The sequence below is a fragment of the Ascaphus truei genome, chromosome 11 (genome assembly GCF_040206685.1).
Source record: "Ascaphus truei isolate aAscTru1 chromosome 11, aAscTru1.hap1, whole genome shotgun sequence".
NCBI lineage: Eukaryota > Metazoa > Chordata > Amphibia > Anura > Ascaphidae > Ascaphus > Ascaphus truei.
In genome coordinates, this window is record NC_134493.1 from 45,589,288 (window position 1) to 45,611,698 (window position 22,411).

Sequence of the window (22,411 nt, forward strand, 5' to 3'; positions counted from 1 at the left end):
CAAAATATGTTGGGGGTAAAATCTGCCTATATCCGGGAAACGGATTTGGGCTGATTCGCCCGTCTCTAGTCGGGTCTTCCACCGTCAGAAGGTGTTTTATGGAACAGCACCGATCTGTACAGTAAGTATAAGCCTTGGTCCCTCCTTGGTCCAAAATAAACTAATAGCAATGACATGTTTAGATTGGGTTGAATAATGCCTTATATATATATATATATATATATATATATATAAAATATATATTTGTTTAAGTTGTAAACATGGTGAGCTGAGACTGGTGAGATGGGGTAGTAAACTCAGTACTCTGTAGCAAACTCACCACTCAAGAGCCACCAACAGGCCAGACTTTAAAGGATATCCCTGCTTCAGCACAGGTGGCTCAATCAGTGGGTCAGTCATTTTGATTGAGCCATCTGTGCTTACGCAGGGTAATCCTTAAACCTGGCCTCTTGGTGGCTCTTAAAGTCTGAGTTTGTACTCCCCTGCTCTAGAGGGATGTGCTTTCCTCTGACCTCTTCCTTCTGTGTGATATCTATGGGTGTTCAATAAGGGACGTGCAAGGGATAGATGAAACATTTTAGTGACCAGCACCCTCTCCTATTCCAAGTCCTCAGTGAAAAGATAACTGGACTAAATATTCAAATGTACAGGAGCAGTCAAATCTTTGCGTTAAGCTCATAACATTTGTTTAATAAGGACAACGAGTTTGTTATGTTGTTTCTCGCGCGCTATAAAATATTGCACCATATGGCAGCAAGAAGGGGGCCTTCTTAAAAAAAAAAATGAAAGCATACAAAGTAACTGGTTTCAAGTAATAAATGTTTTGAGTCATGCTAGAAATAAAGTATAGCAGTAATATAGGGCATTACTAATGTATGAGTTCATATAAATCCCTTTGTGTACCTTTGTATTCATCTTAAAATGAAGGTAAGATGTTGTTTATACAAACCACTCACCGTTTCTTCTGGAGTTGTGCAAATATCTTAAAAATTGGTTCCATATTTTGGGAGGTGTATTTTTTTAGAATTTTTGTGACAATTTCGCATTGCCAGAATTTTTTTGTGTGCGTGTGCAAAATGTGGCAAAATTGTGAAGAAATGTCAGTACAATATATAAAGGACCATGTGACCTTGCACTTTGACTTTTGTTGCTCAGCGAATATCATTTTTTTCTGAAGTTGCACATTTTTGTGAAATTGTTCAGAGGGGGAAGGGGGGGAGGGGAGGGAGGGGGGGAGAAAGCACATTTTGCCTAATTTGCAAATGTAAGTGAAAAATGTGCTAATCTCTAGTGCCTTCCTGTAATTGTGATCTCAGCCATTGTCATTAGTTGCGCCATAATTCCCAATATCATTTGGATAACTGGCTTTAGTCTTAACCCTTTTCCTGCCAGAGATTAATCATCACCACACAATGAATCAGGTTATAGAAATTCCAAATATAATAGCTCTAAACTTACCAGCAGCGCCCGAATACTGGGACAAGGAATCTGTAATGTACAATAGGCGCGTTAGGAATTGCATCTCGTGCAGAATTCAGAAGAAAAGTCTCCGAAATGCTATCTACATGTATACCATTGTACAAAAATACTAAGACTAGATTTCAATAATTGACCGAGTCATAAAGTTAAAGTACTTTTTCCGCATAGTATTACTGTATTTAGATGATTGATTAGACATGTGCTCCAATTAGATATTAATATGTTCCCGGAGTAGCTCAGTGGTAATGTCATCGTCGTTAAATCAGGTGACCCCAGTTCTAATCCTAGTGTCGCCTCTTCTTGATACCTTGGGAAAATCACTTTATCTTTCTGTGCTTCAGGCACCGAAATTAGATTGTAAGCTGTTTGGGGCAGGGGTGCATTGTGCCTACAAAATTCTAAGTACAGTGCCGCATACATTGTCAGTGCTATATACAGGTGATAAAATACTGCATGCTATGAAGCCACATCCCTGATAGTGAGAAGTGGATCACAACATATTGAACTGGAGATGAAGAGAGTAGGGTTTCTTAACAGACATCTTGAACTTATAAACGTACCTTTACGGACTATTGGACCCACTTTCAAAGCAAAGTTCTGCCCATCAGATGCAGCACTGCGAGACCCAATTCCAGAGCAGGACTACAATAGAGGAAATTATTGTTTTACATGTATTTGATGATTAAACACAAGCAAAACCAAATAAAGACAAGTCTAGTCTACTATTAATACAGGCCCTAAAGAGGTGCGTATAACGCACAACACATCTTGGTTACAGAAAACTGAAACAAGATCCCCCACTAAAAAAGAGAATAAGAACAAAATCCAACATTTAGATCACATTGAAACACCCCTGATGAAGCATTATGAGTGAATCACACATTTAGCATCCTGAGCGGCCGTGATGACGACAGGTTGAAGCATCGGAAGGAATATAACATGCTGTGATCCACTCATAATCTAGGCATCCCACCGACATATCGCCGATCTAGCGACATAGGCCTGAGACTGCCACTAGATCATACAGGGTCGGCCAAAATGTATCCTCCTTATCACTGCGTGATATTAACTTATAGCTCTTAATATTTTTTCCTTCCTACAGTAGCACAATGTATATTTATTTTTTATTCTGTGAGCCTCACTGTATGGGGTATATCTCATGTTCTCATGGTTCTGCTTGTCTGGCAAACATCAAACAGCTATATATACTGGTACTCGGGTTACCTATTATGAGCTATGTGGCGCTATTTTGCTTCTCATAAGCTTATTCTTCCTTCACATACAGTATATCAGAGAGTATCTGTTTTGCGCAGTCAGGAATTATTAGATTATGCTATCGCGGTTATATCTTTTATGATTATTGTTTGTGGTGACAGTTTGTAACTTTTTGATTTGTACATCAATAAACTGAAGTGCTCCCCATGTGGGATTTTGCTCTTATTCTCTTCTTTGGGGAAACTTGTTATAGTTTCCTACTGCTATATAGTCCCATGTAACACAAAGGGGATTATTGTTATTTACGCCACTTTTGAATAAACAGGAACTTGTTATTGAGCGCTGGAATATTCGGGTTGTCTCCATCTTGGTTACAGTCTGGTGCACTATATACTGTATCATTAGTAAGCAATAAACAAAAGGAATATCAGCACAACCAAATGAGATTGTAAGAAGGTTTATATGTGGGTGCCGACGTGAATGTGAATAAGTGGAAGTGATAACACTAAATGCATGTAATAGAAGAAGCCCAGAGAACACCGTTAGCAAACAAAAACGGGCAGTTTTTTTAAAGAGAGCACAGAAATAATAAAAGTGCAAAAAGCCAACGTTTCCATCTAAAAAGATCTTCATCTGAGTATTTCTGACTTCATGTAATAAACCTGTACATTTGTGCATGGTCATGTTATGCTCATTATTAAGCGAGAGACTATTTTAAGATTTGAAAAAGTTATCTGTCCATGATGAAAGTGATAAGACAATGTCAGTGATTTGCTGTCATTATTTAATATGTGTTGCAGACTATATAAGATACTGTGCGTTTGAATATTAACACTGCGCATTCTGCCAGTAAATGTATTGCATGTTCACATTTGTTAGTTGGGTTTAAGGAAGACGTTTCTCTTGATGACTGGAGGAAATTAGGGTAAGGGACACAGAAATTGGTACAACCTCTTTCTCTCCAAATCAGTTACTAACACAAGGGGGCAAAATCAGAGCACAATACTGCAACAATAAGAGATACATGATGGAACAGACTCTTTTAGTCTCAACACCAGAATGGAACATTCTATCTAAACTGGAAGGTAGCCACAAGCAAAGAACTTATAAAGTACAGGAAACCCACCACATATATCCCTTTGCAACAGTTTTATTGGAAGAAATATGACGTTTCTAAGCTTATACTCACAGGTGTGCACTCCCTTGTCTTGATATCACAAAGACTGATCTCACAGTGAATGTAGACAAGGTTATAATCACTGATGAATTTAAACATCTGCAAAGATAATCGTCCTTGGCTTGGGGCACCATTTTCTATCACCTTGATAGTTGAGTCCTGTTTGTTAGGGCAGCTATATAAAGAAAAAAAATCAGAAAACAACCCTAATAAGATATTCTCATTATTACATGATTACAAAAGGAAGCAAGAGGCATCGTGTGTCTGACATGTAAGGCAAATGCAACATTTTGAAGTATTATTCTGTCGTTGCCAATATTTTCCCTGTGGGAATTGGAGGGTAAAAAGCATAGACATTGGGCCATATTTTCTAACCGGTGCTATGCCGTACGACACTTTGAATTGTTGTAGTGTCTAATGACATAGCACCGCTTAGTAGATGCCAGCCACAGCTATACCTGTACATTTGAAATCCCAGAACAAGTTATATTCACTCAACTGAGATCCGTGTGATGCAAAGTGGGAGTTTATCACAGGGTGCCAACATGTGTAGCATTATTTAGGAGGCTTCCTATGACATACTGTATATTCTCCCATTCTTGGATTGCCCTATGTCTCACATTAATCCCTATACACATACATAGTTAAATAGTTACATAGTAGATGAGGTTGAAAGAAGACATTCGTTCATCAAGTGCAACCTATGCTAAATTTAGATGACAGATACTTTATCCTATATTTGTACTTACAGTATATTGATCCAAAGGATGGCAAACAAAAAACCCCAGTGACACATTATCTAATGATATCTCATAAGGGAAAATACATTATTTCCTGACTTCAAACAATGGCAATCAGATTACTCCCTTGATCAACATCTTTCCCGTGTTTACTTATTTGGTATATTCCTTTCTAAAAAGAAGTCCACCCTTTTTTAAAATATATCTATTGTATCTGCCATCACAGTCTCCATGGGTAATGAATTCCACATTATAACTGCCCTTACTGTAAATAAGTCTTTCCTTTGTTACTGATGAAATCTCCTTTCCTCCAAACTTAAGGGATGACCCTGTGTCCTTTGTACTGCCCTTGGGATGAATAGTTCTTTTGAAAGCTCCTTGTATTGTCCCTAAATATATTTGTATGTAGTTATCATATTCCCTCTTAGACACCTCTTTCTAATGTAAACAAATCTAATTTAGCTAGCCTCTCCTAATAATTTAAGATTATTCATACCCTTTATTCATTTGCAAGATAAGATCATGTTTGCCTTTGCAGCTACTGCATGACATTGGGCACTATTTCTAAGCCTACTATCTACAAGCACTCCTATATCCTTCTCCATCAAGGATTCCCCTCATTTATCCCCATTTAACTTGTAAATCGCCTGTTTATTCTTGTTCCCCAATTGCATAACCTTACATTTATTTATCTGTATTAAACCTCATCTGCCATTTACCTGCCCAAGATTCCAGTCTCTCCAAGTCCTTCTGGAGAAAGAAAGACCTTTTATTAGTTTCTGGACCATTAATGGTAACAGCTCTTGTTGGGTTTTTATGACACTGACCTGTTAACTAAAGATCCCCCTTTCTCATTCCTCACTATTAATTTGTTTTTATTCATCTGAGTCCTTATCTCATATGAACTTGTTACTTAGCCCCAGAACCTGTACCTGTCTTTGATGATATAATATTTCACAGAATCGTCAGCGTTTCTTGTAGGCGTAGCATAGCAGTTTTTCATCACCACAGCGTATTGAGAAGAGTCTTCTCCATCAAGAATGACTCCAATGTACAGCATAGATTTGGTTGACAGCACAACTTCTGATCCCTCGTATGGTGAAAGATAGCTGTCATCTTCGAAAACAGCCATATATGCAGTGAATTGGCCAGTGCCTCCAATGCTGATGTTTGTTGAACTACAAATAATTGAAAAACATTTGCATGGGATTTTTTAAACATTACCAGTTTAGGCTTTGTAATCTTCATCACACAGCCATCGTCCATCAAAGCGAACAGAATGAATTGCAAAGCAAGGTGTAATATTGCAACGTGTTATGTATGATGTTAATATGTTTTTTTTTTTATATCAGTGATATATAAAGCAAATCCCTACGCACTGTCATGTTCTTCTCCGCCAAGTAAGAAAGTTCATTTTGTGCAGGAAAAGCTATCCCAGGATCAAATATGTATCAAGGCCCATATTTATTAAGCAGTCTTCTGCCAAAAGATATGTTCCAGGGATGGAAGACACATTGAAGCCCATTGACTTAAATGGAATGTACCTTATGGCAAAAGACTGCTTAGTAAATACAGTACTATGGTACCAAATCTCTTACCTATTTCTAGGTTCCTACTGATGCCTTATAACCTACTCTAAAGCCAGAAGAAGAACCCATCCCTCTGCTGGGCATTAGCAGAAGTAGACATGAACCATTATTGGTGCTCACACAAAGGATACCATAGTTGTTTTCATTTAATCTTATGATAATTTGTGAGATCACAAGAGTACAGTATTGCAGAGTCTAACAAATCATGTGCTGTTTCCCCCAGACTATTTAGTTGCTGTTCTCTATCTTTGCTGCACTGTATGTTGTCCCCTGGAGGGTTTTTGACACATGTTTACCGCCCATAATCTAAGTGTGTCTGGGACATGAGGTCTAAATGACCCTGTACATTAGGGGAATAAAATAAGCGCAGATATTAATTATAGAAGTACCTGACAATAGGACGTAGGGCTGTCTCAAGGCTGAGCTTCATATCCAGTTGGTACGTGCAGGACATTATTATACTCACTTCCTCATCTCTAATGATTATACTATCAGTTTCCAATGAAAAGTACAGCGTGTTTGTGTACGTGGCGTGTGTTTCATTTTTCTGCAGGGGGGAAATCAGCAATTAACAGAGTTACCAGTAATGCAAAAAGTGCACTTTTCTACTAATAAGTGTAAGCGGTAATATGAATCTGGTTGTTGCACATTTATTCCCTCTTTTTGCCGCTTAAAGTTACATTGCAGTTGTGATGTTGCAGTCTGAGTTAGCAATACATTGTGCAGTTATAATAATGATAGAGCACTCAGCCACATATTCTTTTAACAATACCAATTTAATAGTTCCTTTACAGGATATTTTGAAAGAAAGCTTCTTACAGCGCTTAAATAACACAGCGCTAAGCACCACTTAGCTCTTAATCCAAATAGGCTATGGACCATATAATAAGGGATGCTCAGATATAACTGTGTGTGAGGCTTATGGTAGGCCGAGAAATATAGCGACTCAGAAGAAGTAGTGCAACTTTGGGAAAAATTATGTGAATTGGAAGGAACGATGTGATTTGAGAGGAATGCTACGACTAGTGATGGGAATAGACTTTTGGCATGGAGGGAGGTATGGGTTAGGTCTCAAAAGAGGACCCACCCTAGTATGAAAGATTATTGAAATGGAGGCGGGCAGGGAGGAGGATGCTGCAGCTGCAAAAACAGAGTGAGAAGTGGAGCTGGAGGCTCATTTAAAGCGATTTGGGGAGGAGCCTTTGGCTGTCCCCACAATCATAGACCTGCAGCCTTATAATAGCCACCAAAATAGAATGAGCTGAGTACCTCTTAGTAAATATGATCCTACTATGAACAGTACAATAATAATTCAAATAAATATACAATAAATTCTATATTATTCCTGTTAGAAGCCAGTTAGATGATTATACCTAATAGACGAAATAAAGCAGTAACAATTATCATACGTTAGAAGAAAAAGTATTTAAGCAACACTTACAATTAAATGCATTCCACATATTCCTGCTTGAAGAGAAGACAGAACCGAAAACGTGTTTGTAGTGTTATCATCTTGAATACCAAAGCAGGTGCTGTCTTTGAGATATATATTGCTGACATTCAGGTTGAGACTTTTCAGCTGACATTTCCGAAATGAAGCTTTGATATAATGTGCCCCACATGTCAGCTCAGGGCGTATATCTTCAATAACTTGAAAAACAAAATGTGTAGATTTTATTTTGCATTCAGACTTTATTTGTTTTAAGCGGCACCAGATGTCGTGCTTAAGCCTAAGCTCTAGTCTAGCCCTTAGTCTACAAAGTGTGAGAGGGGCGTGATTCGGTGCTATCGTACGGAAAGCCCCATAGACGTCAAGAGGGCTTTCCATGTGATAGCGCCGGTTCTGCGTCCTCGCACTTTATAGAATAATGGCCTTTTAGTGCATCAAAGACATATCGAAGGATAATGGGCATTTTAACATATTATATCCCTTCACTTGGAATAATTTCACATTGCATCTTGATGTATGACAAAGCCTGTTCACCCTAAGCAATGGTCTTATTATGTGACCATTAATTCTACTGTATATTCAATATGCTGAATGGTCTTCTATTCATTTGTTTGTTTACTGAATAAAATGGTGAATAAAAGAATGGCAAGAAACGTACAAGATTGATAGAGGCATCCAAGCTCGTTCCATCCAAAATCATTGGCGCCCCAAGAGGAAGACACGGGATGGACTGAAATGTCAGTTCTATGTTTTTATATGATGATGTATAAATAAATGATTGTATAGAGTGCACAGCTTGGATACCTCTATCTATCTTTAATTTAAAGAGCACAGACCCTCTGTCATTAGCTGTGAACATTGGATTTTTTAAATTAATTTTTGAGCGCTCTGTCATATCCTGTTTTTGAAACATCTTAGAAGAACATCAAAATTAAGAACTACTTCTAAGTGTGTTGTGTGTGTGTCTGTGTGTGTCTGTATGTGTGTGTGTGTGTGCGTGTGCGTAATTATTGATATTTTGTAAACATGTTCCAAGTACTGTATTTAGTTGAACATACCAGAGACTTTATATGTATCGTTGCAGTAACACCCGTAAGCTCCATCAACCAGTTTGCATTCTTCATCTTCTGCACATGTACATGAATCACTGGCTGTAGCTGGATCTAGATGAGATTACCATGGAGTTATGTACATCCATAGGAACATTATGGACCATATTTACTGAACGGTCTTCTGCCACAAGAACCCTTCTGCCTGAAAGATACCTTACAGCCCATTAACTTGCATGGGCTATAAGGTGTTTTCCAGCACTGGAAGGTGTTTAATGGCAGAAGACTGCTTAGTAGATATGGCCGTCTACGCTGTAAATTAACTATTGGAATGATAGCAGTGAATTTACCTGTACAATAGGCCAAACTGCAGATATTTTGTGGTCCATTCAATTTGTAGACGTGGTAGCCATCAGGACAAGCCTTTATCTGGATAGTTGTTGACCATAAGCAACAATCTCCACTCCAGTGGGCACAAGCAGTGCGATTTACAATGCCATCAGTAAGTAGAGGATGTGATCCACGTAACCACAATGGCGCATGGGTATGGCATCTGAGCTCAGGCACACAGGTTTCTGGCATGCGAACACCTCCACTGCCTATGAAGCGATACCAGCTTTCTTTATCACTGTCACAATTAGCAATAGATACAAAGATATTGGACGTACTTCTCCAGGGCTCATTGAGAATGGTATGGGTGACACATGGATCAGAACAATAGTAGGACATGTTGGATTTGATGCAGTCTTCTCCAAAGCCACATACACCTTTTGCGCAATCATCAACTATGCAGAAGAACCCATCACCAATGTAGTCAATGGGACACTGGCAAGAATAAGAGCCAATGTTGTTCATACAAGTTGCTAGAGGATGGCACATGTTAAGGTCAGGATTAGAACACTCATCAACATCAACACAAATATTTCCTGATGTTTCTGTGTATCCACTTGAACACAGGCAGGTATAAGAACCAAACGTATTTATACAAACTCCAGCAGAACAGTTGTTTGACCAGGAATAGGCACACTCATCAATATCTGAGCATGTGAAGCCATCACCAATGAACCCATCTTTGCAGGAACATTCCAAGTAGCCGAGGTATTCTTCACATGTAGCATTGGGGTGGCATTCTGAGCAATGGGCGGCAGCTGGACAAATAGACAGGTACAAAAAAAATAGTTCAATGTCTCCATAAATTGTTATTCATCCACCATCAGAACGCAACAAAAATATTCCAACATGTAGTAAAGATAAAAGGATGACCTAATTTTATATTATTTAATTTACTATCAGCATCTGCACTATGGGAGGTTACTCTGTCCTACAGGGAAACAGATAAAGAAAACATTTCAGTCAGTATACAGTAAATACTGTACATGATATTTTGGCATTTAAAGCAAGTTAACCCACTAGTACACTGGCAATTCAGCATTTGGAATACCACTGGATTCTATTAAGAGTCCAACTCAAAGTATATTGAAGCATATAATAAATGACACATAAGGAAGTAGGGAATTTATCCCAGAAATGAAAAGTACAAAAAAGGGAATAACTACGGTGCTCCCTAGCAATATAGTAGACTATGTCTTAGCCAGAAATCAAGGCACATACACCAAGGGGGAATAAATACAGTGAAAAAAAAAAAAACAATCTGAAAATACCAAATGATAGTATTTATACAAGCCCTTAGTTGGATCTGCTGCTCAACCTGAAGAGGATCATCCCTTGATCCTCCGAAATTGATGAAAAGGTAGAGGTGGTGAGCGCACATAAAAGACAAAATATATACAGTCAATTGCAAACAGACAAACACAGGATCCTCAAGAGTATACACTAAATCAGAGGGTCGGGGGATATACTATAAGAACAATAATATCTGTACTCACACGGCCGTGTGTGAGCCTTTTCCCAACAGATGGTATCTTTTCACCGTCCTCTAGAGAACAGTCACTTGACGTCAGTGGTATGGGACATCCAGAGTCCCACAAGCCGTCCCAAGAAAGGATAGTACAGTCAGGGAATTAGAAATATGTAAACTTCATTCCAAATAGCAAAGCAAATGCACACTCACATACTGTATAAGCACACACTCTGGCTCCGACAGCCGTCCGGTGGACTCCGGCGCAGTGTCTTCCTACTATCGCGTCCGACAAAAGGACCGCAACGGGAGAACGTGGGGCGGCTAGGGAAGCCTTCTGCGCACACGTACCAGCACACAACCGACCAGGAAGCTACGCGTTTCGGAAAATAGCCTTCCTTCGTCAGGCTCCTGTCGGCTGCGGGCGCTTCTCTCCTTATTAGTACCCTACGTAACAGGCTGCGCAGCTGCGAATAATGTGTCATCTAATTAAAAAAAAATTAAAAAAATACAAAACCCTCTGTAGCCGCCTTGAACATTGAAAAACAAACACCAATGAATAAAAAATATATATGTTTTAACAGTTTAATGATGGATCAATAGTAATTAAAAAATACTAAGTGAGATGGATCTCATACTGAAGGTAAACTTTGTATTATATCTTCAATTACACCAATCCTAAGTGTTACTGGGAGGGGGACAGATGAAGCACTCCCCCCCAATGCATTAAATTATCTCCTCTTTTACACATACTTTTACATAGTTTTTAAACATGTTATAACTACTGTGTCCGTGTGTTCTAACTTCCCATCTGAACAAATACAGTTCGGTATATGATATACAAATATGTTTGAATGTTGATTTAGTGCTATATTTTATAAATGTGATATTATATAATGGCATTATAACCATCAATGTGTAAGAAATGTAAAGTATACAGTGTGTGCATTGTTAACTCATTGAATAGCTTATATATGTGCATTTAGAATTATTTTTTGGGATGTTATATCTGATATTTTCTACTGGCTTCGGTACTATTACCCCTGTGAATATTCAGGTTGGAAACATATAGGATTATGAACTGTTATATGTGTTTTGTGCGAGTGACAATGTACCTGTAGCCCACTGTTTGGTTTTTATTGACTGTTATATTTTTTCTTGGATTTTAGATATGTACCCAGAGGTTGTTAGCTCTGAGGTTTATTTTATTCATGTATTTCAATATTATATTGTCCCTGCTATCCACCAGAAGGCGCTTTTTAAACATAAAAGAGGAGATAGTTTAAGGCCTCGTTCAATGTGCCTGCTTCGCGACGTGCGCGCGCATGTCCGAAACAAAGTGTTTAAACTCAATAGCGGTTGTCAGGGTAGCAGCTACCCTGTCGCCGAAGTACGGAGTTGACGCTGATACAGTTTGCATAAACAACTCAAGTTGTTTTTTCAAGCTGCAGCAGCGTCACTGGTTCTTCGGCAGCCAATCAAATCATTCTTGAAAATGATTTCAACAGAACAACACCCATTCCTAAGCTGAGGTCTGTAGACCCGTCTCCTGAAAGCTTGAAAAGGTCTGCTGGGGAAGATGTGCACACATCGCCTAGCAGACTGACGTGCGCACACGCGGACGCGCGCCCTCCACCTCCTGTCTCTGCCACCCTGAACGAGGCCTAATGCAACACTAGAGATATTGTTTGAATGGAAGGAGATCAGTCACCATTTATTTTGAGGGGGAATGCATCATCTGTCCCCCTCCCAATAACACTTAGGATTGGTGTAATTGAAGATATAATACGAAGTTTACCTTCAGTATGCGATCCAACTCACTTAGTAATTTTTAATTACTATTGATCCATCATTAAACTGTTAAAACAGATATTTTTTATTCAGTGGTGTTTGTTTTTCAATGTTCAAGGCGGCTACAGAGGGTTTTGTATTTTTTTAAATTAGATGACACATTATTCGCAGCTGCGCAGCCTGTTACGTAGGGTACTAATAAGGAGAGAAGCGCACGCAACCGACAGGAGCCTGACGAAGGAAGGCTATTTTCCAAAACGCGTAGCTTCCTGGTCGGTTGTGTGCTGGTACGTGTGCGCAGAAGGCTTCCCTAGCCGCCCCACGTTCTCCCGTTGCGGTCCTGTTGTCGGACGCGACACTAGGAAGACACTGCGCTGGAGTCCACCGGACGGCTGTCGGAGCCAGAGTGTGTACTTATATGTGAGTGTGCATTTGCTTTGCTATTTGGAATAAAGTTTATATATTTCTAATTCCCTGCCTGTACTATCCTTTCTTGGAACGGCTTGTGGGACTCTGAATGTCCCATACCACTGACGTCAAGTGACTGTTCCCTAGAGGACGGTGATGGGATACCATCTGTTGGGAAAAGGCTCACACACGGCCGTGTGAGTACAGATATTATTGATCTTATAGTATATCTCCCGACCCTCTGATTTAGTGTATACTCTTGAGGATTCTGTGTTTGTCTGTTTGCAATAGACTGTATATATTTTGTCTTTTATGTCTTATATGTGCACTCACCACCTCTACCTTTCCAGAAATGAAAAGTTTCTTAAAGCGCTATTAGTTTAAAGGTTTTAATAATGATTTATTTTGTTTCGATATAATTAATAAACATGTATTATCATTTTGATTAGTGGAGATGGAATCCCATCGCTTTCCAGTTTATAATTAATTTTCCTGGTACTTCAGAGGTTGAGGGTATTTCTCTATGGAATTATCTTTTCTTGTTTCTGTTCATATATATTATCCCTATCTGCACCCCTCAGAGATATACAGTATTACACAGGCTGAGCAGAAGCCCATTCTCTCTATGTTCAGTATAAATACTGTCTCATATTCAGGGCACATTCTCTTTTTTTCAAAGGGCTGCAAAATGTCTTGTGTGAGAGGTGGGCAAATATTGCAATACGTTACTCCAAATTGCAATTAAATTCTTTGGAAATGTTGAGATATCCATAAGTACATATATATGCATGTGTGTGTGTGTGTATATATATATATATATATATATATATATATATATATATATATATATATATATATATATATACATATATATATATATATAAATATATATATATATATATATATATATATGTGCTCATTTGCATGTCATTTCCCAGAATCCCTTGCTGCAGTGAAAGTGCTGTGTGCTGGGTGATAATGGGGAAAGGCGGGGTTGCAGACCTGCCTAAGACATGCAGATGAGCATACAGTTGTATTTACATTTGCATATATATATATATATATATATATATGTGTCACATGATCTTCCCCACAGATCTTTGTATCTTTGGTCTGCAATTTAGCTAATTTCTTGTCATTGTGTGGATTGTATTGATGCACATATTAAAGGGGGGGATAAAAAACAGCAGCTTGGATTGCGGGTTTATGTCGGGGATTCTCAACTCCAGTCCTCAAGACACCCCTACACTGATTAAGCTACCTGTGCTAAAACTGGGATATCTTGAAATTCTGACCTGTTGGCGAGTCTTGAGGACTGAATTTGAGAACCTCTGCATTAATTAGAGCAAACCATAGTAAAAATACAACATATAATATAAATAATACACTACATGAAACATGCTCACTACATTTCCACATTCATTTATCCATTCACTAGAAGAAGAATCACTTACATGATATGTTGGTCGCTAAAAAAGAGAGAGAAAGAAAAAATAAATTAGAACAAAAATGTACTGAATGTATAAAACATTAAAACATCAAATAAAGAAGCCCATATTTAATATTTTTTACACAAGGGAGTGTCAGAGAAACTTGGTATTATTGCCTTTAGTATTTTCAATATTGCAGTGTCACAATGTGCAGGTCCCTTCGGCATTGAATGGGTTACTTTGCTTATTTAGAACTCCAAATGCCACACACTTACTGCATTGTGCTACTTTAGGGCTGGACGTGCACTGTGTGATACAATGAATAAGAGGTATGCCTGGGTTACAGGTGCTACCTCTGAGACTGGAGGAATGGTACAGTATTCATGTCTGCTTGTCTTAGTATAAGCTGACAGATCACAATGCGAGGACAATAGTTTAAGGCAATAAGGCACAGAGGCGTGGGTTAACTTTAGGTCATATCAGTGTTTAAAGTGCTATTAAATGTATTTGAATTGTTTTTCAGTGTTGTGGTGTGTTCCCTGCTTTCCCTGTCCCCTTATTACCTTCCTCCAAATATGACTAAAAACAATAAACTATAAGTTGAAATAAATTTATAAAGTATTTGAATTGTGGGTGATTTCAAGAGAGACTAATGGTACTTTAGGGGCAAAGCTCCTTGGACCCAAATTAAAGTATTCTATAAATATTAATGTAACAAATCAAATTCAACGATAATTATATTGTAATGTGTGAATCCGTTATCAATACAGAGTATCAAAGTATATAGTAATTGTCTGATAGTTCTTTCTTTCATACATATTACATCTGATTTTAAAAGGTTCTTTCTTCATTTGGTATATATTCTGATTGTATATTCAGTTACATTGGAGAATTATATTGAAGGTGCAGCTTTCCTAAGAGGTCTCTATAGAAAAGTCGTTTAGGCTGACACTTGAGTAATTATTGACAACTGTGGCTTTAGCTGAGAGAAGAGGCTATGATGCCATATTTGGTTATTCTTTGTATGGAGATGTGGGCAGTTTCTTATGAGATCATATCAAGTTAGCTGTAGGACCTTAGCTGGAAGTGGAGTTAGTAATGAGCTGACTGGGTAGCTTTATCTGTATAAATATGTAGGTGAGAGGCAGGAGGGAGAGAAGGAGAAGTCCATCTTGATACCTCTGCGATGTACAGGCTGAGAGACAGGAGGAGAGGCACAGAATAATTTATTCCACCAGGATGTGAGGACATAGTGATTCCACCATGAGGAGAGAGAGACGGGTTGTATGTATGTATGTATGTCTTTATTTATATAGCGCCATTAGTGTACATAGCGCTTCACAGTAATAATACAAGTGACAATCATATAAATAACAAATAATACAAATAACAGGTCATGTGAATAAGTGCTTCAGACATAAAAGTAACATTTCGGAAGAGGAGTCCCTGCTCCGGGGAGCTTACAATCTAATTGGTAGGTAGGAAGAACGTACAGAGACTGTAGGAGGGTTAAAACCAAGATGGAGGAAACAGACGTTTTATCATGATATTAAGAATGATCCCACTCAGAAAGAAAGCTGTGCAACCATTTTTAAGAATACCATATCTTATTTGGAATGTCAACCGCCATTTTGTACTATTTTTATGTAAGTAATTATCTTCAAAATAAACGTTTATTTTTACGTGATGAACCAGAATTACTGATGTCTGTTATGCTGGTGTAATTATGAAAAAGACGTAAAAGGACATTTAACAATAAAGATAGTTATAAACGGTATCCTTCTACCTGCTCTGACAGTTTGGGTTGATTTCTCTTATGTATACAGTAACTATACTAGGTTACTAATGGTTACAATTACAGATTGTTTGTATACCGTACCTGTGAATCCCTCGACTCTAACAGAATGTGGACCATCTGCATATATGTACATTGTCCAAATTCCTTCTATAGGATTTTTCAAGAGATATATCGACCCCCAAAGTTCAGACACAATTTTCTTGATTTCTAGATCAATATCTACAAAAAAATGCATAATTTGATAAAAAGTGAGCAGTTTTCCTTATACAACTATTATCTTTACTCTGGTGCTGCCAGCGAGACCAGCAAATCTTTGCAGAACAATGTGTCTCTGGATCATCTGACACTGAAGAGATCAACATCACTAAGGCCAGTGAGCGGTGCGATAAAAATGCCGTAAGGCAATGAGCTTGGCCAAGGACCGCGTGTGCATGATTGTGACGGGGTGCGCAGCGCGTGAGGAATCAAATACATTTCATTTTGCCGCACGGCAGCTGGGTCACGGTTCGGCACACCCTCGGCACGACCAAAGTCGCGCAATTCTACAGGCCGTGCATCGCTCAAGCTACAGACGAGCATGACGCCATGCGCTCGGGTGGGCACCATGGACGCAGTCTAAGTTGACCCTTATTTACTACTCCTTAAGACCTGATCTTGGGAAGGTTCTCCAAATCAGCACTAAACATGCCTCTTTTTTGATCATTTTTATACATAAGGATCCTACCATTGCTCTAAGGAATGCAAAGGAAGCAAAATGTTAATGCTTTAATTAATTAATTTAAATTAATTACTAATTGCCCACTCCCTAGTTTTGGCATCTAGCTGTGAGGAATGAGATAATTAAGCACTATGTACTTACAGTCAGGTCCAACAATTTTTATGGAGTAAACCACACCATCAGTGGACACTATTAATGCAGTGAAGTTATCATCCACTGGAAATCTGTCAGTGTGATTGCCGACATTATACTCCCCTGAGAACAGTCGTCTGGAGCTGTTAAGGGGCCTTGAAAGTGTGAAGTCCAAGTAGTTAAACACCTTGAATAAACGGAAATATGTGTTACAATAAAAGGATACAAAACAAGGTTGATATACAATTAAGTGGCATTGCAGACACCTTTGGCAACAACGATGATCCAAATACACGTTATCTTCCATTAATTCTGTGTTTCTAGGGATTTAACTATGGTTTGGTGGGGCCAGCTTAAAATGTGACTTTTAGTAAACTAAAAGAAAGAGGTAAAAAATAGTTACTTACTTTACCCAAATCGGAAAGGCTGACTTGAAAGACGTGTCCAAAACTCTGAGAGGCAATATCTCTGTAGATAAGGAAATCTGGCTAATTTAATCCTGAGCAAAGTCCAGTAACCAAAAAGAAGACCTGGGAAAAAAAACAAATTGCACACTGGATCACTTGGTATTCACCTTTAAGGGGGAATTCATTGAAGTCTCCCAGCTGTGAAACTGGAGCAAAAATACTGCACCGCATTATCAAAACAGGGAATCCTGTTGGTTTAAGTTGGAAAGCTTTACCATGATTAATCTAGTGCAGCTTTTTTGCCCACATTTTGCAGCCGAGAGCTTGACAAATAACCCCCTTAGGGGCCTATGCAGCTAGCGTTCATAAGCCACTTATCGAGCAATTATCGCCCAAAATGCCTAGTACTATTCAGTAAGTGGTGATAAGTGGGTGATAAAAGACTGAATCGCCACCAAGAAATTGCTCCTAAAAAATCACAGAGACAGCGGTGATAAGCCACTTATCGCCGCTTTTCGGCATGTTCATAAACTCGTGCAATTCTAGTAGCAGTGATTAGGCTATCAACGCCTATCACTGCTCTAGAATGGTGATTGTATAAAAATGCATTTACAGTAAACATCATTACCATAGCGGATCGCCTCAGGGACCCCCTACTTCCCGAGATACAGGTCCCATTACGGGTTGCCAGTATCTCCTATGCATTTAAATGTCCGCGTCACGTGGCCGTGGAAATAAAATGCATAGGAATAACTGGCATCCCATAGCAGGGCCTGTATCTCGGGATGTAGGGGGTCCCGAGGCTTAAACCAATGCGGTTCAGCTCACGGGACCCCCTGCTCATCTACACTATTAACAAAATGAAAATTTATACACATACATTTTGGGCGAGATTTTCGCAGGGAGAGACGGCTCTCTCAGAGCAGCACTCTCTGCAGCCGATACAACTCGCCGAGCAAGGCCTTGTCAGGGGGTCGTTCATCAGATCACCGGCTAATCGCCCACTTTGTGAATTTTGCACGTAATCAAGGCTTTCTTAATACCGTGATAGCAACGCTCCTGAAAACGCCGATTTAAATGGCCTGGCGATTTTTTTTAATGAACCTATTAGTGCATAGTAGTGTCTGGGAAGGCTCAGAGAGATTTAAAAAAAATGCCCTACCTGTGATTGTGTGGTATTTATGAGTGAATATATGTTATCTACTAAGGCCATTTCATTGTAATCTTTAGCAGATGCATCTGTTAACACTAGAATGAAAGAATTGGGTGGGGAATTCTCCAAAGCCAGTTCAAGTCCTTTCAGAGCCAATTCAGGACAATCGTCACCTCCATCAGCCACCAGGTTATTGAAGAAATAGCCAAATTGTGCCTTTGACTGCGTGATCTGAACAAGTCCAACAGCTGAGAAGCAAAAATTAAAACAATGATTAGAAGTATTTGCATCAACTTTAATATATAACTATTTTATCATTTTCCACTTACAGTATGTGATACAAGATCTAAGGGTAATGCACAAGGTCACACCAAGAGATACAACATACTCCAGTGACTAGTGCTAAGGCTAGGAGAGGTGGGGGAGAAAGGAGGAAAGAAACAAATAAAATAGAATAAACACAATATAAAGGTCCTTGTAGGCTTACTGCAATAAAATTAACTAATATCAACCCCTTAGCTCCCAGACTAACCCATTGCTTCTCTGCATAGAATTCTTGTTGCATAGCCCGAAATACTTTGTACATCATGTTGTGAATGTTGGACTAATATGAATTAATACATGTGTAATGTTGTATATTAGCTTTAAAGAATACACACAATTCCGTTTACTATTAATATATACAAAATGTAATTTTTATGTATTGTCAATAAAATGTAAATAGTGAAGAATTCAGTCTATACCTTAAAACAAAGTTGAGATTACAATTAGCAGTATTAGTAATGTCTTACTGGGGTCATTAAACTCCACCATGGTATATTGCCGGACGCCACATGGAAATCGTGCAGTTACACGATCAAGGAGCCAACCATTAACCAGCTTTAGTTGCTGAAGATCATCAGACATAGAACCAGTTGTGTCCACGAGATATGTCAGGGATGAAGACTCTAGTGAAGCAAGGGAATAAAGAGATGATATGGAAACTTGAAGGAAATGTATGCACACATTCATTCTTATAGCAGTGCCCAAGGATGTCTTATTATATGACTTAAAAATGGATTGCTTGTTTGGAGTTAGTATTTTAACAAATTACCCTGTCCATAGCATAAAACATGTTTACATCATATTAAGGCAAATGATTCCACATTAAAGTCCCATCGATATTTGCCTGTGAATCAGTTACTACTACAGTATTACACTTAATCATTACACTCACCCCTCCAGTAATACAGTATATGGTCAAAACAAGAGATGTATCATTACAATAACATGTAGATTCCATACCTGTCTGTTCAACACATGGTGCTTTTTCTGTAAACATTGGCATACTGTTAATGAAACCTAGCTCTGTAGGAACAATAAGAAAATATTAATCATTACCTTCATGATATAGAGAATGTATAAATACCTTTTTCAAATGTTACCGTGTCCGAAGGAAAGCTTCAAGGATATTTGTCATGAGTGAAATAAATTGTGAAAAAGCAGAGAAAGATGACCGTATCTGATCTAAACCTTAGAGAAGGAGTGGCATGTAAAACTTTATATTGGAAGCTCATAGCATAAGGAAACAGCAAGACAATCTATGATTTGCTAAATACCCTGCAGACCACACCTGGCTGGTATTTTCACTTGGAAACAAATCTACCAATACGGCCATTGGTGACAGCCATTGTCTGTCTCGTATATTAGGATATTATAGGTCTGCCTCACATTAAGATTGAGACTAAATGTACTGGTTCCTATAGAGATTGAGATTGGAAAAACGACTAGATGTGAACATGAAATTCTGCCTTCCAATAAAGCCGGATTCCATCAAATGCATTCAATAATTTAGAATCATTTGTTGGTGTAAAATATCTTATAGGGCAAGAATAATATTGTTCTGGTATATGCGAGAAATAGGGGATTTTATTAGATAGGTTCAGTGCCTAATGCAAAGCCTTTGAGGGTTAGCATTATTGTAATATTGTTCCCTTATGTGACCAATTACCAGTCACCTGTGAAATTACTGGTGTTTTCCTGAGTTTATAAGTCAATAATAAATATCTTAGGGCAACATTAACCAATATCAGGTCATGAAATACTAAAGATTCGCGGTGGCAGCTCACTTACCTGTGTACCACTCGGTTGTGGTGAAAAACATCCCCCCACATGAAGGTAACAGCAAGGCCAGAAATAGCAGATGCATCGTCTTCTCCCTGAAAATAAACCTTTACAGCAAACGTTTAATCTCATATGGGACAAACACTTCCCTTGGGTGTAAGGAGCATTGTGGCTCTGTTTGCCCTCCCTTTATAAAGCTTTCACAGAGGGGAAGGACTCTGTAGGTGTCCACCCAACTTCACCGATCATACAGATTGATGGTTGCCACATTTTACCGCACTCATTTCCTTGTTCTGTGCTTTCTCCCCAACTATTGGGTTAGAAGTTGTACTTATATTTCCTTATGCCGGTCCCTGAAGGAGTAGCTAAGTGGTAATGTCACTGCCTTTGAAGTGGGTGATCCAGGTTTGATTCTCAGTGTCAGCCTCTTGTGACCTTGGGTAAGGCATTGTATCTCCTAGAGCCTCAATCGACAAAATAATAGACTGTAAGCCCTACAGGTCAAGGAGGGACTGTTTGCTCCAGCAAAATTATATATACAGTCCCTGTACAGCCCTGTGAACACTGTCAGAGTTACATAATAACAATATATTATTATTATTATTATTAATGCTTAACACAAAATGACATTGATCACCCCCCCACAAACCTTCAGCTGTGTTATGAAACATTTTCAATATTCCGTTTGTATCTATAGCATGTACAGTACAGTACAGTAATAACTTCCAATACAGTATACTGTATATAATAAAATGTGCATCCTTATAAGGAAACACTGGCGTCATTACTGCATTATAGAAAAATAGCTGGAAGGAGAGGAGTAACCGGTAAGAAAAATGCTGTTGAACGTGAGAATATGAGAAAAGGAGAAGACATGCTAGTTTACATGAAGCTGTCTTAAACACATGTACTGTATGGAGATCAGGCACATACTTCAGCTAGATAAAGGGCCTAATTCAATACTGTAGTGTTATTAAAGATGATGGTGGTCTTGTGTACGCGGAGCATCTTATCACCCACTGGGCTAACTCCAAAAGAGGCCATGATCATAGGAGTCATATTTAGCTTTTATTTGCACTACATTTTGGGGGGTAATCCCTTCATCAGGTGTAGATAAGTGACACAATGACCAAATGAGCACATAATATACTTTTGGGATATACCTTTACTAACACTAGCTATCATTCCATCCCGCCATTTTCATGCATATCTGATATTGTTGCAAACAACTACTCAAATTTCTACTCATACTGTTACACTTTAGCAGGTGATATGGAACTTAACCCAGGCCCCCCCCCCTTTTCAGCTCTGTCCCATTACCCTGAGAATACCCCCTTCAAAATTCAAAAATGTCTATCTGTCGCCCATATAAATATCCGGAGTCTCCTGCCCAAACTGGATGAACTAAGGGCATGGTGCCTTATCCATAAACCCAAAGCCATCATTCTCACAGAAACATGGCTAACTCCTATAACCCTTGATGCAAATATCACCATTCAGGGATACTCCATTTCTAGGAGAGATAGGTCAAAGAGAGGAAGAAGGGTGTTATATTATATTGCAGACATCTTACAATGTTCACTGTTAAATTGCCCCCCAAGCCCACCCTCTTTTGAAATCCTAGTTGGCAAAATCTGCCTCCCATTTTCTAAGCCCATCTTGATTGCTGGCATCTTTCGCCCCCCTAAAGCTCCCCTAAAGCTCCTCTAAAGTCCCTGACTGATATCACCCGGTTTCTTGGCTCCATTTCCTCTCTGAATGAGAAGATTGAGCTGCTAGTTCTTGGGGATTTCAACTACAATTGGCTCGACCCTAAAAACCACAAAATCCAGATACAACTCAAGTCACTTAATCTAACGCAACCCACACGGACAAACCTGAAATCTCACAACCATTCCTTGCTAGACTAGATTC

General features: G+C 38.8%; 1 protein-coding gene across 1 annotated transcript; it reads right to left on the reverse strand.

Moving 5' to 3' along the window:
- Positions 1 to 1,692: 1,692 nt before the first annotated feature.
- On the reverse strand, positions 1,693 to 20,676 carry LOC142463369 (uromodulin-like). Its single transcript, XM_075566023.1, is given in 15 exon segments — positions 1,693 to 2,121; positions 3,884 to 4,046; positions 5,544 to 5,789; positions 6,590 to 6,747; positions 7,642 to 7,850; positions 8,709 to 8,813; positions 9,050 to 9,847; positions 14,211 to 14,225; positions 16,066 to 16,203; positions 16,844 to 17,021; positions 17,242 to 17,364; positions 18,404 to 18,642; positions 19,186 to 19,341; positions 19,679 to 19,741; positions 20,507 to 20,676. Coding segments are annotated over 15 exon segments (2,853 nt in total). The 5' UTR covers positions 20,583 to 20,676; the 3' UTR covers positions 1,693 to 1,935.
- Positions 20,677 to 22,411: the final 1,735 nt, after the last annotated feature.